The sequence below is a fragment of the Sturnira hondurensis genome, unplaced genomic scaffold, assembly GCF_014824575.4.
Source record: "Sturnira hondurensis isolate 20B ecotype Veracruz unplaced genomic scaffold, ASM1482457v3 Scaffold0001221, whole genome shotgun sequence".
NCBI classification, from domain to species: Eukaryota; Metazoa; Chordata; class Mammalia; order Chiroptera; family Phyllostomidae; genus Sturnira; species Sturnira hondurensis.
The window spans coordinates 6,537,745-6,557,393 of NW_028073852.1; the positions used below are offsets into that span (position 1 = coordinate 6,537,745).

Sequence of the window (19,649 nt, forward strand, 5' to 3'; positions counted from 1 at the left end):
GCGATTTCGTTCTCTTGAAACCCATCCCTTCCTAGAATCTGTTTTCGCCTGGTTTCATTGCAGGAGGTGCTGGCGAGGCCTGGGTGTGGTGGGGCAGACGTGAAAGCTGTCCTGGCAGCACACAGCCTTCATCAACATTTCCATCTAGCAGGTCCCAGGCCCGAGCCCTGCTCTTGCTCAGTGTAGCCTGTCAAGATGAGCTTTCCTGGAATGGGAGGTGAGCCAGGCCTCCACCCCTGCCTGTGCGTGGTGGCAGAGTCAGCGCAGGCTCGCTGGTGATTTGACTGACTTCCTCCTCTAGCACCGCAGCCTGACGCTCTGTGGGCCAACCAAGGAGGGTGAAGGAAGAGGGACTGGCGTCTGCAGAGGGTGGGTCCAAGGGTGAGCTGTGTTTTGGAGCCCAGTACTGCTGGCATGTTGGTGGCCCCTGAATCATCCAGGCTGACTCAGCTCTCTTACGCAGACAGATGAAGGGCTCACCTCACGGGGAATGAAGCACACAGGTGCCCAGGCTGGAGCGGGAGGCACAGATGCACAGAGGGTACCAGAACAACCAGTCCACCAGCTCTGCTAAGGATTGATTCACTGTCCCCCTCTGCCTCTTGAGTGAATTTCCCATCAGGAGAAAATGTCCTTTGAGTGCTTGTCAGTGCCCTTCTAGGAGGCAAGGGGGTAAATGAATGACTAACCTCCTGCCCAGCCCCTGGCTAGATGTGGGGGGTTGGGGGCGTTCAAGGACAAGGAGACACAAGGCACCCAGACCTCATCTAGCCCAGCCCCCTAAACTATGGGATGATGGGGAGAATGCAGAGAGCCTGGGAACCCCCCCCTGGGCCTTCCCCCGAAAGTCTCAGCTCCTCCCAGCAATCTGGCATCTTAAGTCAAGTTCCATCGGGACCCAGGGGTTCCTAACTGAGGCCCCTCTCACCTCTGCATCCCCTGCTCTCCAAAACCTAAGAGTAGTCTGACCGTCCCTGGCACAGCAGATTCAGGCAACCTGGAGACCTTTTTAAAAAAAAAATCTTCACCCAAGGACATTGTTTTCATTGCTCTGAGGGAGAAAGGGAGAGAAACATGGGTGCAAACATCAATGTGACAGAGAAGATCAACTGGTTGCCTTCCGTATGAGCCTGGACTGGGGGTCGAACCCACAACCCTTTGGTTACCGAGCAGTGCTCCAACGAACTGAGCCACACTGGCCAGGGCCATCCTGGAGATCTTGATAGGTCCCCAGTGCAGACGTCTGCTGTCCTCCCAGGCTTGGGGCAAGGGGGCACGGGGGCCCCAAGTCCCAAACCTATCTGGAATGAATGTGCTTCGAATTTCAGAGCCCTAGTGAAACGGATCCCAGCCACTTACATTTGATTTCACCAAAACCATTTATTTTCTTTGTGAAAAATAAGATGACATCGAAGAACAAACTGTGGAAATGACAAGGTGGAAGTCAAGCCGTTCTCAGGGAGCACAGGGTGCCGAGTGGTTTGCACGGGCCACCGGCCCACTGGAGGCCCCGCCGGCCTGGGCGCCTGTGAAATGAACTGTCTGCTTGGGCTAACCTGGCTGGGGGGGCGCTCCTAGGTGCCTGGCTCCCCACCGCCAAGGCTGCCCTCTCGGTTCCACATCTCGTTCTCCCGCCGAAGCCGCTGGTTCTCCGTCCGGAGCCTCTCGACCTCGGCAGCCAGCTCCTCAACCAGGTGACAGGACTGCCGGCTGGGGCACCGCTGCAGCTGCTGCAGCCTCCTGCTCTCCTCCTCGGCCTGCGACAGCCTCCGCTCCAGATCCAGGTAGTCTTGCACCAGCTCCTGCTTGCTGCGGCCCTGCAGGCTCTCGGTGTGGTAGCGCTCATAGGCCTCTGAGAAATCCCTCTGCTGGAACTCCCCATGAACTTGGCCTCGCCCGTCGCTGTCCCCTGCTTCACTCTCCCCACTGGAGCCTGGGTGGGAGGCCCCCTGGGGCACATCCAGGTCAGGCTCCTCAGGGTCTCGGTCATCCATCAGGAACTGGGTGGTGTTGTAGGGCGCCACAGGCTGGCCCTTGGCAAACATCTCCTCTCGGACCCGGGAGGCCCTCTGGCTCTGCCTCTCATCCCGCTGTTGCTTCTCAGCCCAGCTCAGCTCCAGGTAGGGCCGCCAGTGCCGTTTGCGCTTGGAAGGCCGCCTGCGGTGCTTCTTCCGGCTCAGCACTGCCTCCATTGAGTAGCCCCTTGGGCTGTGGGCCCGGGGACCCCTGCCATTCTGGCCCAGGCCACCATGATCTTCCTCCTCCGAGTGACTCTCCATCTGGGGTGTCAGGGGCAGGGAGCTGCCAGGATCATGAGGCTCAGGGGGTGTGTCTGGGCTCTCAGAACAGCCAGTGATCTGAAGACAGAACGTGAGGAAGGATGGGTCATGGCCAGCTGCTCCCTGGTGGTGGACACCTTCCATGGCCCTCCACCTCCCCATCCCCACCTAAAACCTACCTTCTCCCACCCTGTCCCTCTCTAGCTCTCGCCCTTCTGCAACCACTTATTTGTTTGTCACTTACTTGTCTACTGTCTGTCCCCCAACACGCCCCAAGCAAACTCACAAAGAGAGCAGAAATTTCACCCGTGCATTTCACTTTGTAATTTCAATGCTCCTCCCCATCAGAAAGGCCCCATGCTTTGATCAACACTCCGCTATCATTGTCTTGAAAAAAAAAATTTTGGAAACATTTTACTTATTTATTTTCAGAGACAGGGGAAAGGAGGGAGAAAGAGAGGGAGAGAAACATTGATCAGTTGCCTCTTGCATACCTGCAAGTAGGGATCTGGCCCAGACATGTGATCTGACTGGGAATCGAACCAGTAACCTGTGGTTCACAGGCTAGCACTCTCGACATCCAATCTGCTAAGCCACACCAGCCAGGGCTTGAACTTCTTAATAATTTTAGAATAAAGTACGCTTTGCACTGAGCTCCACAAATTATGTAGCTGATCCTGCTTCCAGATACTTGGATAGCTGACTCTTTCATCCTTCACTCTTTGTACCCACGTCGCCTCTTCAGAATGGCCCTCCCTGACCCCCTGTCTAAAGGAGCCCCCCAATCTCCCCTCCCCACTAACTCCCTATCACATGAAAATGAGCATCCCACGTTGCATTGGTACATTCCCATTTACCACCTGACTTCCTCCTGTAAGAACGTGTCTGTTCAGTTCATCACTGTGTCCCTGTGCATGGTCCAAGGGAAGTGCTCATAAACAGACGTTCAATGACATAAAGCCCATAAGAGAGGGGAGTGCAAAAGATACTGGAACCCAAGACTCTCCTGTCATTCGAGGGTGAAGAAGATGGAGTGCATTTATTCCAGGCAAAAGTCATTACCATCCGTCTACATGACGGGCAGGAAAGAGGACCTAACTAGGGAGAAGAAAGGTCAATCTCCAGTCTGCAGCTGAGAGAATTCTAGAACTTATCGCAGAGGTGCAAAGGATTCGGTCACGAGAGTATGCATTCGGGGCCTCTGGTTATCTCTGTCATGGTGAGGGTGGGAGTACTGAGTGGGGAATGAATTGCTCTAAGTTTGCGGTTTGGGGAATTCTAATAATAACTACTACCACTGGTATATTGTCTCACGATGCCCAGCCTGGTTCCGAGCATGGGTCCATATAAGTATAGGGTATGTACTGGGGGGTGCATGTAGCTCTGTAAGAGCTGGAGGTGTGTTATGTGGGTTTTGGAGACCATGAAGGGAACTGTAGGGAAAAGGTGTGTTGGAGTGCCTGTGTTGTTACTTCACCTGCAGGGAGATCATCACTTAAGAACGGCTAGCCTGTCTCCACTGGCATCTTCAGCCACATGGGATGGAGATCTGCCCGACATGGGAAGAGGCAGGCCACTGCCCGCGGGACCTCTGAGGCAGGATGGCTTGTTTTTGTGTGCACTGCAATTCACCTGCTCCCAGGTGTCGGCAAATGCCCCTAATGATCTCTCCCCTCACCCAAGCCAGCCTGGCCCTCAGCCCCCACGTGCTGTCTCCCTCCTAAAGGCTTGTCCCTCCATGACCATGACCACTAACTGCAGGTAAGCTGTGTGACCTGGGTGAGTCATTTGCCCTCTCTCAATCTTCCAGCCCTGGCATGCCATCAAGTCCAAATTAAATAAATCCAGGAAACACTGGAAGTGCCTAGGTAGGGTGAGTCGGAGGAGCTGAGCTCTCGTCACCTACAGGGAGTTGTGGACTAGGGGAGAAGAATGGGCAAGGCGGCAGCAGTGAGCCTGGACCGGGAGGGTCTGGGCTCCTGTTCCCAGATCAGAAGGTGACATTCTGAGGGCCTGATACGACCCGTCTCTCTGTCTGTCCCAGGTGATACCCTATACCCCACCCCAACCCAAATTCTGAACCAATTGTTCAGACTCGTTTCCCTGCTTCAGACCTGGTTCTCAGCCTGGACAAAATGCCAGGCAGGGCTCTGTTGTCAGAGGCCCTAGATTTAACCCCTGGATCTGCTGCTCACTGGCTGCATGATTCTAGAAAAGGTACCTCAGCTCTCAGAACCATACCATCTGTGAACTGGAAATAAGAAGTCCTGCCCTGGCTGGTGTAGCTCAGTGGATTGAGCACAGGCCTGCGAAACAGGCGATTGCGTTTCGATTCCCAGTCAGGGCACATGCCTGGGTTGCAGGCCAGTTCCCGGCAGGGGCCAGTTCCCAGCAGGGGATGCACGAGAAGCAACCATACATTGATGTTTCTCTTCCTCTCTCCTTCCCTTCCCCTCTAAAGATAAATAAATAAAATATTTTTTTTTAAAAAGAAGTCCTACCTTGAAGGGCTACTAGGGTGTCATGAGATGGCACAGACTTAGCACCTAGAATACTGCCCAGCGCATAGTAGGGACTCATTTAAAAACACTGGTTTTCCAAATCTGCCAACACATCTGAGACGAGAAGCCAGGATCCCGGACGGCAGACTCCACGTTCAGGGCACTCGGGGTTGGAAGGGTGAGGCTTACCTTGACCTCCTCCAGGGCTGCTGCTGCTGACTCTGTATGACGGTCGGTCTGCTTCAGAGTGGCCACCTTCTTCTGTTCCAAATCTCTCAGCAGATGCTTTTACCTAGTGACACCTGCTTCAAATAACAACAGAAACCTAAGCGCTCAAAGAGAAATGTCAGCAAGACTGGCTGCCCAGGAGTTTTTCACCAAGGCAGCGGCAGCCATTTTGTAGCACCGGACAGACCTGCATACCCTCCTTTTCAAAGGCAGCCCCGGAGGCTGCCCTGCTTTTCACACCTCCGGCTAGCCAGGGGCCAAATGGGGATTAAGAAGCCATCTTCCCAGTCCTGCTTCTCAGGCCCCAGGGCCAGGCTCACACCCTGTACTGTTCTCCTGGAAGTCACCGAGGCCCAGGCTGGCTCCGGGGAAGGTGGGACTGAGCTTTGTTCCCCCAGCAACCAACGTGGGAAAGGAGACGGCCTGGGAGGCCCACGTCCGTACTGCAACGACCTGGACTCAGAGTGGACTGGGTCAGTGGCTCCCACAAGAGGGGGTCCTTTCCAGAGGCCTCAGTCTTAACTGCAGCCCCCTAACTCCTCCCCAGGCTGGGCTCCAGAAGTCGGTGCCTCAAGAAACACGTCTGGGGCCTGGGCTGAGTCTGGGACTGAGGCCTTTTCATCCACACACACGGCCTAGCCTGCCGCCGTCCTGCCTCTCAGGACGGGAGACAGAGGGACAGGGGAAGAGGTCTTCACATGACGTGCAGCTGGGAGGGAAACCCAACTGGGATAAGGATGGATTCCTTGGAAGAGAGGAAATGGTCCGGGAAAGAGGTTTTGCAAAGGCGGAACTGACCTATTTGCTGCCAAGGGCTATGCACACGACTACATCCGTGTGCCTTTCTGTGCAATCGCCTGTCTGTGCAATTCCCAACGCCTCAGCCCTACCTCTTGCTGCATGCAGTTGCAGCAGTTGTCTGGTCAAGCCGCTCAGGCACTAAGGTTGGGGGAAGGGAACGGCCTGACAGCGCGGTGCCTGCCGGGGATTGTAGTTCTCCCGGCCTTGGAAGGCGAACCCAAATCCTATCACGTCAACAGCTCTGCAGAGTACTTCAAAACCCATCTACCCTTACGCGGGAGTTGTCCCGCGGTGACCGCTTCCTGTTTTGATTGGTCAACTCGTCTGCCAATAAGGTAGCTTTTGTCAACGTTTGCTGTGCGGAAGCACAATCAGTATCCGCCTTCCAAGCTCAATTAAAGAGTTCATTGATGGCGTTAATCTTTACTAGGCAGAAAATAGGTCCGGCTGAGAGGGGAGGGGCTGAGGGCGCGGAGGGATCCTCAGCTCTAGAGGAAGGCGACGAGAAGGCTCTGTGGCCGCCGCCGCCATTTTGGGCTGGGAGGAGGCAGCGGAGGGACTCGCTGCACAGTGAGAGCACCCCGTGGGGGGTGGTCCGGGCGTGGGGAGAGGCCGGGCCGAGTGGGCTGCCTGAAGTGGCAACGCCGGGAGACGGCGGGAAGTGGGACCGGGGGCCTGGTCGGGGGGTGAAGGTTGGAGTCTCCCCGGCAGGGCCTGGTCCTCAAACCGTCCCGGCAGCCCCGCAGCCTCGTCTCTCACAGAGGGCGCGGTTTTGGGGTAGTTACCACGTATTTCCCGAGACCCCAGTTGGGGAGAGACCGAGTGAAACGGTTCTCTTCGGCTCTCTTCCCACTGGGGCGCAGATCATTCGGCTGAGCTCTGCGAAGTTCTTTTTCCAGCCCCATTCGGCCTGGGTATGGCGGCGAGGCCCAGCGTAGTGGGACCCCCCCCCCAACTTCGACGGGAGAATTGGGGAAGAGGCCAGATTCCAAAGATGGGCCGCGGGGGAGGGTGGAGGTCGCAGCACTGGCCGCGCGTCTCTCTCGCCTGGCAGTCAGGTGGAGGCTCCGAGAGATCCCGGTGCACCCACCACCATCCCCCACCTCCTCCTCCATGTTCGAAGGCTGTCCCGCGGCCCGGGCTGCGAAACAGGCTTCTTCCTACTGTGACAACTTCCAGTTTCCCCTGGGACCAGCAGGGTAGGGGCACGTGGAAACCTTCACGAGCCCAATGCTTGGAAATCTCTGAGCACTCTGGTCCTCAAGGTTCATGCTGTCAGTGCCCATTCTCTGAACGACTTGACCTCGCACGTCGCCGGCCACTTTGGGAAACTCCAGGAGTGTGCTGTTCCACTTGTCTTGAAAGTTGACACCAGAGGGGTATGAGTGTTTGCCCTTTACAGGGTCGGGACACAAAATACCTTAGAGTTGCCATGGCTCTGGGAATAAAAGGGGAGTGGCCCATTTCGGATGCTTCAGGAACATCTGTTTGCATTTTGAAATCTGAGCCATAACTTCTCCCAAAACTTTTGGAGGAATGTCTGCCCTCCTAGAGGGGGAAAAAAAACGAGTTCCACTGTAATCTTTATAAGACTACAAATTCTTTCCAGTTTAAAGAACTTTTCTCCCACGAACTAAACTAAATGGAATATTTTGCCACTAGTGCATTATTACTAGGAAGCCTCTATTTTGAAATTCCAAGTAATTAAAAAAAAACTATTCTGTAGATCCTAGATGCTGCCAAAATAGAACTTTCAGTTTGGAGGTAGGGGAGACCTGCTCTGAAAAAAAACAGTCAGCCATGCAGTACACCTGTAGTAGCTTCTTAAAGATTGAAGTTTGATGTGAAAGTCTTGAATTACAGATTAAACTATCTTGTTTCTTACTGCTAGAAATACTAATTCAGGGAGATTTATACCTCAGGGGTAGCTTAATCTGCAAAAATGTCATTTAAGAATGTAAATAGGTAGCTTCTGAAGTTAGGGGACTGACTGAGCAGTGAACTTTGTCTTTGAGGGTACCTTGTTGATTCTTGTAAGTCTTCTGACTGGGGGTGGAACCCCCAACCTTGGCGAATCAGGATGAGGCTCCCTCCAGCTGAGCTCCCCTGCCAGGCAGAAGGTACCCTAGGATGAGTCTCATTGCCAGTTACAGATGGTTGGGTCATTTCTGAGCCTTTGGCCTCAAAGCAAGAACCTCAAAAGGTTCTTCAGAACTGAATCCTTGCTTCTATTAATAAAGTAAATTTTTAAAAAGTTGTGAGAGTGACAGTTCCATAGCTTTAGCTACTTCCCCACCCACAGAGTATTTTCAGAGGAAGTCTTAGAACTGGATTGGAGGGACACGATCACCATTGACTCTGGTTCTTAATCCAAAATTTGAACCACTTAGTCCAAAATGAAACCAGTACACTCGATTCATGCTGTAGGTTGACTTAGCCTAACGTCATGTTCATTTTACACTGTTCTTCAGACAGAATATTTAAGTTAGGAAAAGTTAACACTCACTTGGTAGGAGTTAAGTGAAATAGTCATAGGAGCTGAAAGGGGAGTCTGAAGATTGTCAAGAATTTAATGGAGGAGGATCCCAGGCTCTTGTGATTCACCCTCCATTAAACCTTTGGATGTTACTAAGTGAGCATACCAGGGACAGAAATTTGTTACTCATAAAAATGAAAGCTTATCCTGTTTAAGGTCGGCCAATAAGCACTCCTTGATAAGAAAAGTTGGAAATAAAGCTCATTTGTTTACGGAACAAAACCTAGGATTGGAGGCTAGGAACTCCAAGTTCTGTTTCTGTGTGTGCCACCACTGACTTGGTCAGCTTGGCTGGAGGCCAAAACCTGAAGATTAGGCCAAACTTCTGTTGCTGAGTCTATTCATCTAATGTTCAACCAGATCTTTGACTCCCTCCTCCTTTTTCAGACCAGTTGCTTTAAAGTTTATGACAAATTCTACCAGGCTGTATTGTATATGCCTGAGCTTCCTTTTTTTACATTTATTTTTTATTGAGTTTATTGGGTATGCCTCAGTTTCCTAATTTGATAGTGGAGTCAGTGCTGCCTCCTTCATAAATACCTTGAGTAACTAATCTTCAGTAGCTGTCTAAACATTTACCCCTATAACTTTGTTACTTTGGAACTTTAGAACTTTCACTTCAAAGGTTGGTTGGAGTAGTCGGGAGGCCTGCCCTACTGAAATGTGCCCCTGGCAGTACAGAGTGTGCCCATTCAGATAGGCTGCAGGGGGGTTAGGGTACCAAGTAGTGGTTACCATGAAGGGTCTGGGTGCTCCATGTCTGCCTGACAGTCCAGTCTTGGGGACTAGTGGCTATTTGTGAGCAGGATTCATTGATTCTTAGTAGCAGTCCTCATCAGAATGAAGGTGCTTGCTTCTGAACTCTGATTTCCACAATTTCTTATTCTTTGTATTTACCCTTTACCATTTTTAAAAAAAAATTATTTGTTTTTAGAGGGGAAGGGAAGGAGAGAGGGAGAGAAATATCAGTGTATGGTTGCCTCTGCCGGAAACACACAATGTACCGTGTGTCCCCTGCCAGGAACTGGCCTGCAACCCAGGTATGTGCCCTGACTGGGAATCGAACTGCGATCCTCTGGTTCGCAGGCCCATGCTCAATCCACTGAGCTACACCAGCCCGGGCTATACCTTTTACCACTTTTTATCTTTTGTCTAAGTTGTTTAAGTGTTTACTGTTTTATTAAATACACCTTTAGTAATAACTAGAGGAGGGTACAACTACTCAGACATTCTTTTCCATCCTCCAGTTCGGTCTTCTGCCTTTGCCTGAAAGCTGTACTAGTTATCCATATATGCAGAACTGAATGTTTGGAGCAAGTTTCAGAAGTTCAAACTAACCTCCTCCGCTGACTGGGGAGGTTAGGACAAGTTCAGCTGAGTAGCTTACGAGAGCAGCTATCATTTTCTAAAAATCTGTTTCATGGAGTACTGTGAAGCTCCCACATTTTCCTTCAGGAAGATGCTTGTTGCTCCCTGCAGACCCAGGGCTTTTTAACACTTCACACAGAGTCAGTGAGTGTGGCAAGTAGAATTTAACTTCAGACGAGTGTTGACAATTCCCTTCTGAATGTTTGCTCTTGAAAACAAGAGTGTGTAAGCCAGTGTTAACTCCTCTTGGTGCCGTATTGAATGATCACACTATTTCAAAAGACTAAGAGTTTCCTGTAGCATCACAGCCATTTGAAAGAATTTTAATAATTGAACTGTCTCTAAAAAAAAAAGTTTAGTCCAGAGGATTTGTGAGAGCTACAGCATTGATCTATCTAAACCCAGGCTTTGTTTTTTTCAACAAGAGAGAGAATGAGGTGGTCAGCTTTCCAAATTCAACAACAGCTGGCAAAGATTGATTCTTTGCCTGCTAGACCACAGATTTTTGTCCCACTTGCAAAGTATGACTACTACACTTTGGTCAGCAGACTCCACTGTGTTTAGGTCCTGAATTTGATACTCTTTTAAAAATTACTTTTTATCCTAGCATCAATAATTTACACTTTACGTAATAAAGAATAGTAAAGTGGAATTTTATTCCAGTGATCTTGTCAAATGTGAAAAATTTTATTTAAAAAAACCCAAAACCACCCTGTCTGGTGTGGCTCAGTGAACTGAGCACTCGTTTGCAACCCAAAGCCAGAGGGTCGCTGGTTCAGTTGTACATCAGGCACATGCCTGGGTTGTGGGCCAGGTCCCCAGTAGGGGGCACACAAGAGGCAACCGCATATTGGTGTTTCTCTCCCTCTCTTCTTCCCTTCCCCTCCCTCTAAAAATAAATAAATAAATAAAATCTTTAAAAATAAAAACCAAAAACCCACACACATGCAAGTGTACCTAATTAGATACAAGTACTATCTTTACTCTAGCCAACTTTTCTATCACACTGTTGTGAATATTTGTTGCCAGCTGTTCTGCATGTAAGTGGCCAGGGGGACACCTGTAGTGTTATTACCTAGTGTTTGACTAAATATAGCCAGTTTTGTTTTTTTAATCTACACCTGAGATTATGTTTTTTGTTTTTGGGGGTTTTTTTTAGAGATTTTATTCACCCGTCCTTAGAAGGGAAGGGAAGGAGAGAGGGAGAGAAACATCAGTGCATGGTTGCCTCTCGTGAGGCCCCCGCTGGGAACTGGCCTGCAACCCAGGCGTGTGCCCTGACTGGGAATCAAACCACGATCATAAGTTTTGCAGGCCCGCACTCAATCCACTGAGCTACACCAGTCAGGGCGAGATGATGTTTTTTACTGACTTCAGGGAGGGAAGGAGGGAGAGAGAAACATTGGTTGCCTCCCATAGATGGCCGGACAGGGTATCAAATCCTCAACCTAGGTTTGTGCCCTGACCTGGGACCAAACCACAGCCTCTTGGTGCTCCAACTGGTGGAGCAATCCAGCCAGGGGTATAGCCAGTTCTTTACTCTCTGACAGCAGATTCTTGGGTTGTGGGTTTTTTTTTTATTTCTTACATTCACTCTGGTTTCTCTTAACTTATGAAGACATTAGGATAAAATATATTTATTTGCATTTCCCCAAGCAAAGCTTTTTTAGATTTATATACCATTTTTATAAATCCTGGATGAAATGATAATTTAAAAATATCAAATGGGTAGCTGCTGTGTGCATGTGTAGCACATTTTATACTGCTTCGTTTAATCTTTAGTTATGTAAGTAGGCATAGCCCCATTTAGCTGATGAAGAATGAGGCCCAGAGAGTTTGAGAGATGTGTCCAGGATTGCCACTACTAGTATGTGTTAAAGGTATGACTGGGATCCTGCTTCTTTGACATCTAGTCTGGTGTAATTTTTTACGATGCTTCCTCTCTTTAGAGATACCTGGTCTGTTTTAGAACTAAACCGACTTTTTCCTCTCCAAACTGAAATCTAAAGGGACCTGTCTCCTGAGAGCCCTTTCATGTTATAGGCCAGCCTTGGAAACGTTTTCCTTACTCAAAAAATTAAGCTCTTCAGCCAGCTGTCTCAAAGTTTGGGAAGCACTATGCCCTGGCTTGATACCCAGGCCCTAGTATTAAAAAGGGAACAAACTGAAATTGCTAATGTGTGAGTATGGTCTTTTGTGCAACTCATTTGAAATGTTTGGCAAGGAGCACTTCAGCGAAAGGCTAGTGTGGACTTGAGGATCATTTGTCATCACAACCCCCTAGAAATTCAGTGTTCTGGCCTGAGAGCAGTATGCTAATCAAGCGTTTCAACATAGAAGTGTTGATGGAAACTCATTTCACATAAACCTCATCATTCAAAGAAGATAAATGTAATAAATAGAGTAAAATGCCAGTGCTTTTGAAAGCAGAATCCAGAAAGTTTATAGCTCAAGATAAAATTATTTGAGTTACTTAAAACCAAATATTTGTGTATTTTTAAAAACTGCACTGCATTTGTCACCTAGGAGTAAAATGTAAACTGATTTTTGTGATGATAAATATACGTTTAAAGTCTCTCCAAGGGGAACATGTAAGGGAAACAAGATTCTCTCAGGTTCCAAAATCATCAGAGGTTGTCACTGCTGCATCCTAATGCAATCAGAATGAGGGTTCTGCTCTGCACTGTGAAGCCAGAGGGCAGTGTTGCTGCTTTTCCACCTAGCAACCGGGTTTCTGGGTCTGCTGCATGATTTCATAGGAGTATTAAATACACGAAGAAAACTATTTCAAATTGGACATTTAATGTCGTTTTTAGGCCAAAAAACCAGATCATACATTGTCTCCAGAATAAGGCTAGCTCAATCCAGCTTTGAGGGCCAGTCTTGACCATCAATTTCCTTTGATTCATTGATTTGGGTGTGCTTCTTTTGCATCATAAGGAGCATTCCATGCTTGAAGATTCCACCACCTCTATTTCATTTAGCTGGAAAAGGAAGCTTCTCAATGGGAGGCTTTTTTTCCTTTCTCTGCAGGGGGTTTTTAGCCTTCTGCAAGTTTGACAATCTCATGATTCTCTTGAACCCTTTCCCCAGATTAAGTGTGTGTAACACAAGTCTATATGTAATTTTGTGGGGTTTGTGGACCCCAAGTTAAGGAACCCCTGTGCTAGGTGAAAATGGGCTGAGTTATCTAACTGGTGACAGGAGGGAACAGCCTTGTAATTTATTTTGATTTGGGGGACAGAAATTAACTTCCAGGGCCTCCATGCATTTTCAAGAGTAGAAGATTGAAAATCTGCCGCTGTCAGCCCCATCTAGGAGATAGAATATCGGCTGCACAGGGAGTATATGCAGGGGGACCACTGCCCCCAAGGAGTTCGTTTAGCTCAACCAGAAACTAAGTTTGATTTGCAGTAAGGGGGCATTTCTAATTTTAGTTTGACTCTCATGGAAAGGTGGACAGCTCCTGTTCTTTTTTGGTATAGGAAGCACCAATATTGGATAATTAGGCTAAGTCCCTGGAATGCCCCAAACAGCTGTTTCTTCCACAAATCCAATATCCCCTAGTCTAAACAACTTAATGAAAAGAGTTGCTCCACAAAGTTATCGAACCATTGCTTGCGCTAAGCAGTAGGTTTACCAAGAGCCTCTTCCAGCATCCAGGAACTCCTCCTTCCTGCCTCAGTGGGGAGGGGGATATTACTAAAAACCTACTTGTAGGAGTGAAATGAGTTGTCTAGCAAACTGCCAAGTTAGAGTTACATTTTTGTTAAGACTTTCAAATGGCTATTGAGAAGCAGAATGAAATTTTAAGCTGATGTGGAGCAACTCTGTTCCCCAAACACCCAACACTGGTTTATTTCTCCAACATCAGGGAAAAACCGCAAGGCACTAGAAAGCAAGCACACTTCAGTTTGAAGCTATTTAAATCTTTATATTTTGCCTGAACTGTATATTGTAGCACACTAAAACCCATTCAAGGAGAAAATGGACAAATTTAAGTCTTCCATAAAGGTTTCCCCCCCAAACTTAACAAATTTAACTTCTTTATCCCCTCCAAATGTAATCGCATAAGTCAGTACTATATTTTATTAGCTCTAGAAATCACACTTAAAACTATGTAACATTAACAAATATTAAATTATAACTAGAATGAATTTAATTGTTCTCAGATTTGGCCACCTTATAGCTCTGTTTAAGGAGAGAATTTCTAACAGAAAATGCATTATAACTTGGTCAAATTACTCACACACGAAAGAAAATCTAAAAGGAAAAGTAAAGCATCCCTCAGTTTACATAATTATAATTAAAGAACAGCAAGCTACATCATAGCTAGATTTACCAAAACAACCAAAGCCGGGGCTTTTTCTCTTCTGATTACGTGTCATAATAAAAAGGTCCACTGTCTTATATACACATGGATATAATGGTACATTTCATCACTGTAAAAAGTCCCCTTTGCCCCCTCCCCCCCAAAAAAGTTGCAGTCTATTCTCCAAACTTGGACGGCGGTCCTCACTCCTGCTGTCGGTGCAGTTCGTTCTCCGTCAGCAACTGGAGATTCTCGGCGCGCAGTCGGTCCAGTTCCAGCTCCAACTCCCGCACACGCGCGTCGTCACTGCCCAGCCGCTTACTCTCCAGCCGCAGGCGGTTATTCTCGTCCTCCATGCGCGAGAGGCACTTCTCCAGCTCCAGGTACTCCCTGATGAGCTCCTGCTTGCTCATGTTCTGCAGACTCTCCGCGTGGTACCGCTCGTAAGTCTCCGAGAAGTCCCGCTGCAGAAACTCGCTGCCATCTCCTCCCATCCCATCGCTGCCCCCGTCCTCCTCGCCGGCCTCTTCCATGAACTCTTCGTCGCTGGTATCGTCAGATTTGGCGGCGGCCCGCTTGGGGCAGAAGCCGGTTTTGAGATCTGGCTCCTCCTGGTCGTGATCATCCATGAGGAACTGCGTGGTGTTATAGGGAGCGACCGGCTGACCCTTGGCGAACATCTCAGCTCGAATCCTCGAAGCTCGCAGACTCTGTTTCTCGTCAAACTTTCTCTTCTCCTCCCAGGTCAGCTTGTAGTACGGTTTCCAATGCCGCTTCTTCTTGGAGGGGCGTCTCCTATGTTTTTTCTTGCCGAGCTGTCTCTGCTGCTGTTTCCATGACTCCTCACCCCCAGCGGCAGGAGCCCCCAACTTGTTGGCCTCGGAGTCATGACAAGGCTGGGCGGGCGGCTCGGCCTCGGGCCTGGGCTCCCCTCCTGCCGCCAGCGGGGGTGCTACGCCAGCGGACAACTCGTCTCCATTCTGATCCCTTTCATCTGCTCCCGGGCAGCCAGCTTCTGGACAGACCTGGGTCTGCAGAGGTGAATGGGTTTCCACGCTCCCTTCCCCCTCCTGCCCTGGACGGCCATCCGACTGGGGGGACGCTCTCGATTGCCACCTACTGTTGTCCTCTGGCACCCGCTCCTCAGCGCCTGGGGGGCGATCGGGGTTCCTCTCGTCTTGGACAGCATCAGCACCTGTACAATTGCTGGTTTGAGGCTGGTGCTGATATTTCGACAATAGTGGCTCGGCCATGGCTAACAGAGTTCTCTTCTCGAAGTTTGAAGAATTTTGGCTGTAAGTCCTTGAGGAAAAAAGAGGTTTTTCTTTTCAAAAATGTCCAACAGAGTCCACTTCGGTAATTCCCGCAGTGATGCCTTTAGCCAGTCCTGTCGGCAAACTCCAAATGCAACTTGGGGGAGCTCAAGACAGTAAAGGGTTAAGCGCCACAGCGCGACCAGCAAGCAGGTCCAAGGGGGTGCAGTAGCAGGAACAGTACGTAATGTGCGGAGAGGGTCGACCTCAAGCCTCGCCACAGAGCGCCCCCACTGTGGAGGAATTGGTGGGCTAGAAGATGAGGTCAAGTCCAGTGGGTTAAACCCAGCCCCGAAGGGGTTAAAACTACCCGATGACGCTGTCTCCGAGGGGCTGGATCCACAAAGGGTTAAATCCCCTGCCGCAGAGCCCACAAGGGGTTAAGGTCCCAGAGCCGCCACCTCCCACTTCCACGGGTGTCGCTCCAACCCGAGCTTCCAGTTCCTTAGGCCGGGCCGGAGCCTTATCCGAGGACAGACAAACTCATCTCCCCTTTGGCTCGATGCTCTGCTCAGCTCAGTTCTCCGCCTCCTCCTCTTTTCCTCCCTCCCTCCCCCTTCCGACAGCTCTTCCGCCTCCTCCCCCAACTTCCCCTCCCAACCTGCCTCTCCACCTGCCAACTTCCAACTGCTGCCTCCCAGCCCTCTGCTCCGCTTTTATATAGACGCTTGTCCGCCCCGCCTATGCGCATGCCTAACAGGGTCCCCATTGCAGGAAGCTGGGACTGGTAGTTCTCATCTTTCGGGCCCGCCGTCCTCATGCGCCGGGCTACGTAGCCAATCTCGGAACACGTAGGGGGCGTCTTCCAGCCCACCTCCGTCCATCCCTTATCCCTCGCTGGAAAAACGTGAGCGACCATTGGTCTAGAGTCACAAATACCGTGGAGGAAGGAATGCCAATCACAGAGAAGATGGGGCGGGTTCTGGACCATACCATTATGCTTCTAGAATACGAGAAGATTCCATGATCTAAGAAGGCCCTCACAGAGTATTTTCATGAAAAGGTGCGTCTTAAAGCCTGTTATCGTTTTCTGTTCTCAGTGGAAGGGCTCTGAAAATCATAAACATTGGTTAACTATAGCAAAGAATGGTTTATTCCTAAAAAGTAGTCCCTAACGCGTAAAAAAAAATGTAATAAAGAGATATGCTGGCACAGAGCTAGCTGGTAACTCTCGATCCTTAATGTTTCAGAAATAGTTTAAAAGTGTGGGTAGTGCCTGAGATTGACATTTGCGGGTGGAAATTTGAATATATTTTGTGAAATAACGAAAAGCGCATGAAGAAGTAAACAAATGAGGAATAAAAAGTGCCGCCTTAAAGGGACAGTGTGACTGTGTTAGCGATCAATCTCGGACTAGGCCTCAGAAGATGAGAAAGCAGGTTCGAGTCCTGAGTGATGTCCACCTTCACATTGGCGTCCAGACCTATGGGCGAAAATGACCAAGTCCAGCCATGTGTTGCCTTTCAGGCCCACGGCCGCCTCAGGGACCAGTGCAAAATGGTGGGCCGCAACTGAGCCTCTCCTGGGCCGGGAACCAGGAAGCGCGGGGTGTGCGACCGGAGCTCCCTGGAAACCCGAGGCAGGAAGGCGTCACCCAAGGGCCTCAGCTTCCATCGAAGAAAATGGCTTCTTGGGGATGACTTGGTCTGTTCATTTCCAAGCCCACCTGGAGCATTACCTGAGATGGACAGGGAAGTCGCTCCAGCTAATGAACCTTGTCGTTGGGGAGGGGTTTGAAATTAATAATGAATTTAAATAATTGCTCCTGCCTAACAAGAGAAAGAGAGAAGGGGATATNCCTATGGGCGAAAATGACCAAGTCCAGCCATGTGTTGCCTTTCAGGCCCACGGCCGCCTCAGGGACCAGTGCAAAATGGTGGGCCGCAACTGAGCCTCTCCTGGGCCGGGAACCAGGAAGCGCGGGGTGTGCGACCGGAGCTCCCTGGAAACCCGAGGCAGGAAGGCGTCACCCAAGGGGCTCAGCTTCCATCGAAGAAAATGGCTTCTTGGGGATGACTTGGTCTGTTCATTTCCAAGCCCACCTGGAGCATTACCTGAGATGGACAGGGAAGTCGCTCCAGCTAATGAACCTTGTCGTTGGGGAGGGGTTTGAAATTAATAATGAATTTAAATAATTGTTCCTGCCTAACAAGAGAAAGAGAGAAGGGGATATCACCCCCAGAGGCTCTTCCTCATCACTGGGTGTCAGCGGGAGGGAAGCAGAACCAGGTAGTGAAGAGGAGGCCTTGCCCAGGAGCGAAGGCAGGAAATTTTGGCTCATGACTGTGGGGTAGACTCTTGGGGGGAGAGAGACAACTTGTTCTTGAGAAAAAATTGCAAATTCCAAGCATCTGCTCAAGGGACAGAACCTGGGAATAGCCCAAACCATTGGACCTAATCACAGGCCTAAAGTCCAGTTTAATCTTAACTTCTTCTTTTTGCCGCATTCCTAGTGACCCATTCTTATTTCTTCCTGAAAGGCAATGGTTCACCTTCCAACTGCTTCCTGCTGCATTCCACTGTATGTGCCCTTAACCAGATAGGAATTACTGTCTCCATTTTAGAGATAAGAAATTTCTAAGATTCATAGAAATTAAGTGACTTGTACAAGATCACATGACAACTAAGTGACAACTCTGGCTAGTATACTCTGTGACCTTCCGTGCCATTTTTCTTTCTGTCACAAACACACAATTCCCTTCTTTCTCAAGAACTCTGCATTTAGTTCCTTTACATTCCTAACAGCTTCAGCCTAAATCAGGCCCTTACTCCTTCATTTAGTAAAGATTTGTGAGGAGGGTATGTCCTGCCTGGTGTGGCTCAGCGGATTGAACACCAGTCTGAACCAAAGGGTCGCCTGTTCCATTGCTAGTCAGGGCACACACCTGGGTTGTGGGCTGGGTTCCCAGCTGGGGGTGCCTGAGAGGCAACCAGCATTGATGTCTCTCACCCATTCTCCCTTCCTTCCTCTCTCTAGAAATATTTTTTTAATCTTAAAAAAAAAGGAGGGACCAATAATGTCATCCTTGCTGCTCATGGACTGTGTAGAGAGGCCATCAAATCACAGTGATCCAAAATGGCAAGTGACAAAAATCCAGCAGGGTTTGTGAGCCAGGCTGCTTAGGGTTGGGAATTGTGTACAGGTTTCAAGGGGAAATAAGTTGCTGGCTGTCTCTGATGGCTGAATCATTTTCAGGCAAAGTGGCATGAAGGAAAGGCATTTTATGAAGAGCAAGCCTCATGTCCAAAGAAAGAATTTATCTGAGAATTCAAGACTGGTTATGTGAGAAGGTGGTGGTGGGGGGCCCAAAGGAGATGGCAAGCCTGAGTGCCTCTAGGGACAGCCAGGTGTGTTGAAACGGACCATCCCAGCCTGTTTCCCCTGAGCTTCCAAGATGGGCAAGCCCATCTGAGCAGCCTGCCTTCTGTGCTGCTTCATCAGCCAAACACATGGTTCCTTGGGGGCGAGAGCTGCCCCTCACCCTGGAGGTCAGGCCTCCAGTTTGTCAGCACGTTTTCAGACTCCAGAGGACTAGTGTGTATTCTCAATCAGGGCTTTGGAAGGCATAGTGGAGCCCAGCCTCAGTTTACTGGACAGGGCTCAGCTGTGTGGGCTCACTTGTCATATTGGGGAAGGGTGCCCAGACCACTAGGTTGTGGAATTCTAGATTCTATCAAATGGGAGGTCAGGCACCTTACTATTAGTGGTGTTTTACACTTTGCCTGGTATTTCAGATGCCCTGGTCATTTGAATTACAGAACTGCCTTACAATAAAGACGTCATCATCCTTATTTTGCAAACATGATAACCCAGGGCCTGAGTCTTGCAGAAGTCATACAACTAGTGTATGGCTAGTGGTGGAGCTGGCTTCTGCCCGTCTCACTGCCTTGCTGTTGCTTATAACACTGGGCCAGCTGTGGAGCCACAGGGCCTTGTGTCTGTTCTGAGGGTTGCCGCCTTGAGAACAGGAGCGAGGGTCAGAGTTATGGTGGCTTTCAGTGGGGTAAGTGATGGCCACGCCTGGGAGAGTTGGCAAGGACAGGAGTTGACCCAGATAACGCAGGAGTTTAAGGATCTCCAAGGAGGGGCCTTCAGAACTGCCTCTTTCTCACCCAGGGGCACAAAGGCCTTGGGACCCAGGTGGTGGCAGCTATGTGTGTGTGGGGGGGGTTGGGGGAGGGGGCTTGAGGCTGCTGCAGCCACTGGTGCCTGAGACAGCAGGGTTGGTACTAACCAGAGGAAGGCCAGGATTGCCAAGCAGAAAAATTCGGCGCCCGAGCAGACAGCATCACCCAAAGGCCTGTGCCCAC

At 49.7% G+C, this 19,649-nt stretch overlaps 2 protein-coding genes across 2 annotated transcripts; both read right to left on the bottom strand.

Annotated features, from left to right (window-relative positions):
• Positions 1-1,360: 1,360 nt before the first annotated feature.
• HEXIM2 (HEXIM P-TEFb complex subunit 2) lies at positions 1,361-6,924 on the bottom strand. The gene is given in 3 exon segments (XM_037069492.1): positions 1,361-2,357; positions 4,970-5,082; positions 6,900-6,924. Coding segments are annotated over 3 exon segments (921 nt in total). The 3' UTR covers positions 1,361-1,574.
• A 6,030-nt stretch (positions 6,925-12,954) lies between these two features.
• On the bottom strand, positions 12,955-15,884 carry HEXIM1 (HEXIM P-TEFb complex subunit 1). The gene has a single exon (XM_037067199.1). The coding sequence runs from the start codon at positions 15,276-15,278 to the stop codon at positions 14,229-14,231; it is 1,050 nt and encodes a 349-aa protein (XP_036923094.1). The 5' UTR covers positions 15,279-15,884; the 3' UTR covers positions 12,955-14,228.
• Between the last annotated feature and the right edge of the window lie 3,765 nt (positions 15,885-19,649).

Bases quoted from the DNA above. Each gene is read 5' to 3' on its own strand.
- HEXIM1 (XM_037067199.1), bottom strand. From the start codon at position 15,278: ATGGCCGAGCCACTATTGTCGAAATATCAGCACCAGCCTCAAACCAGC.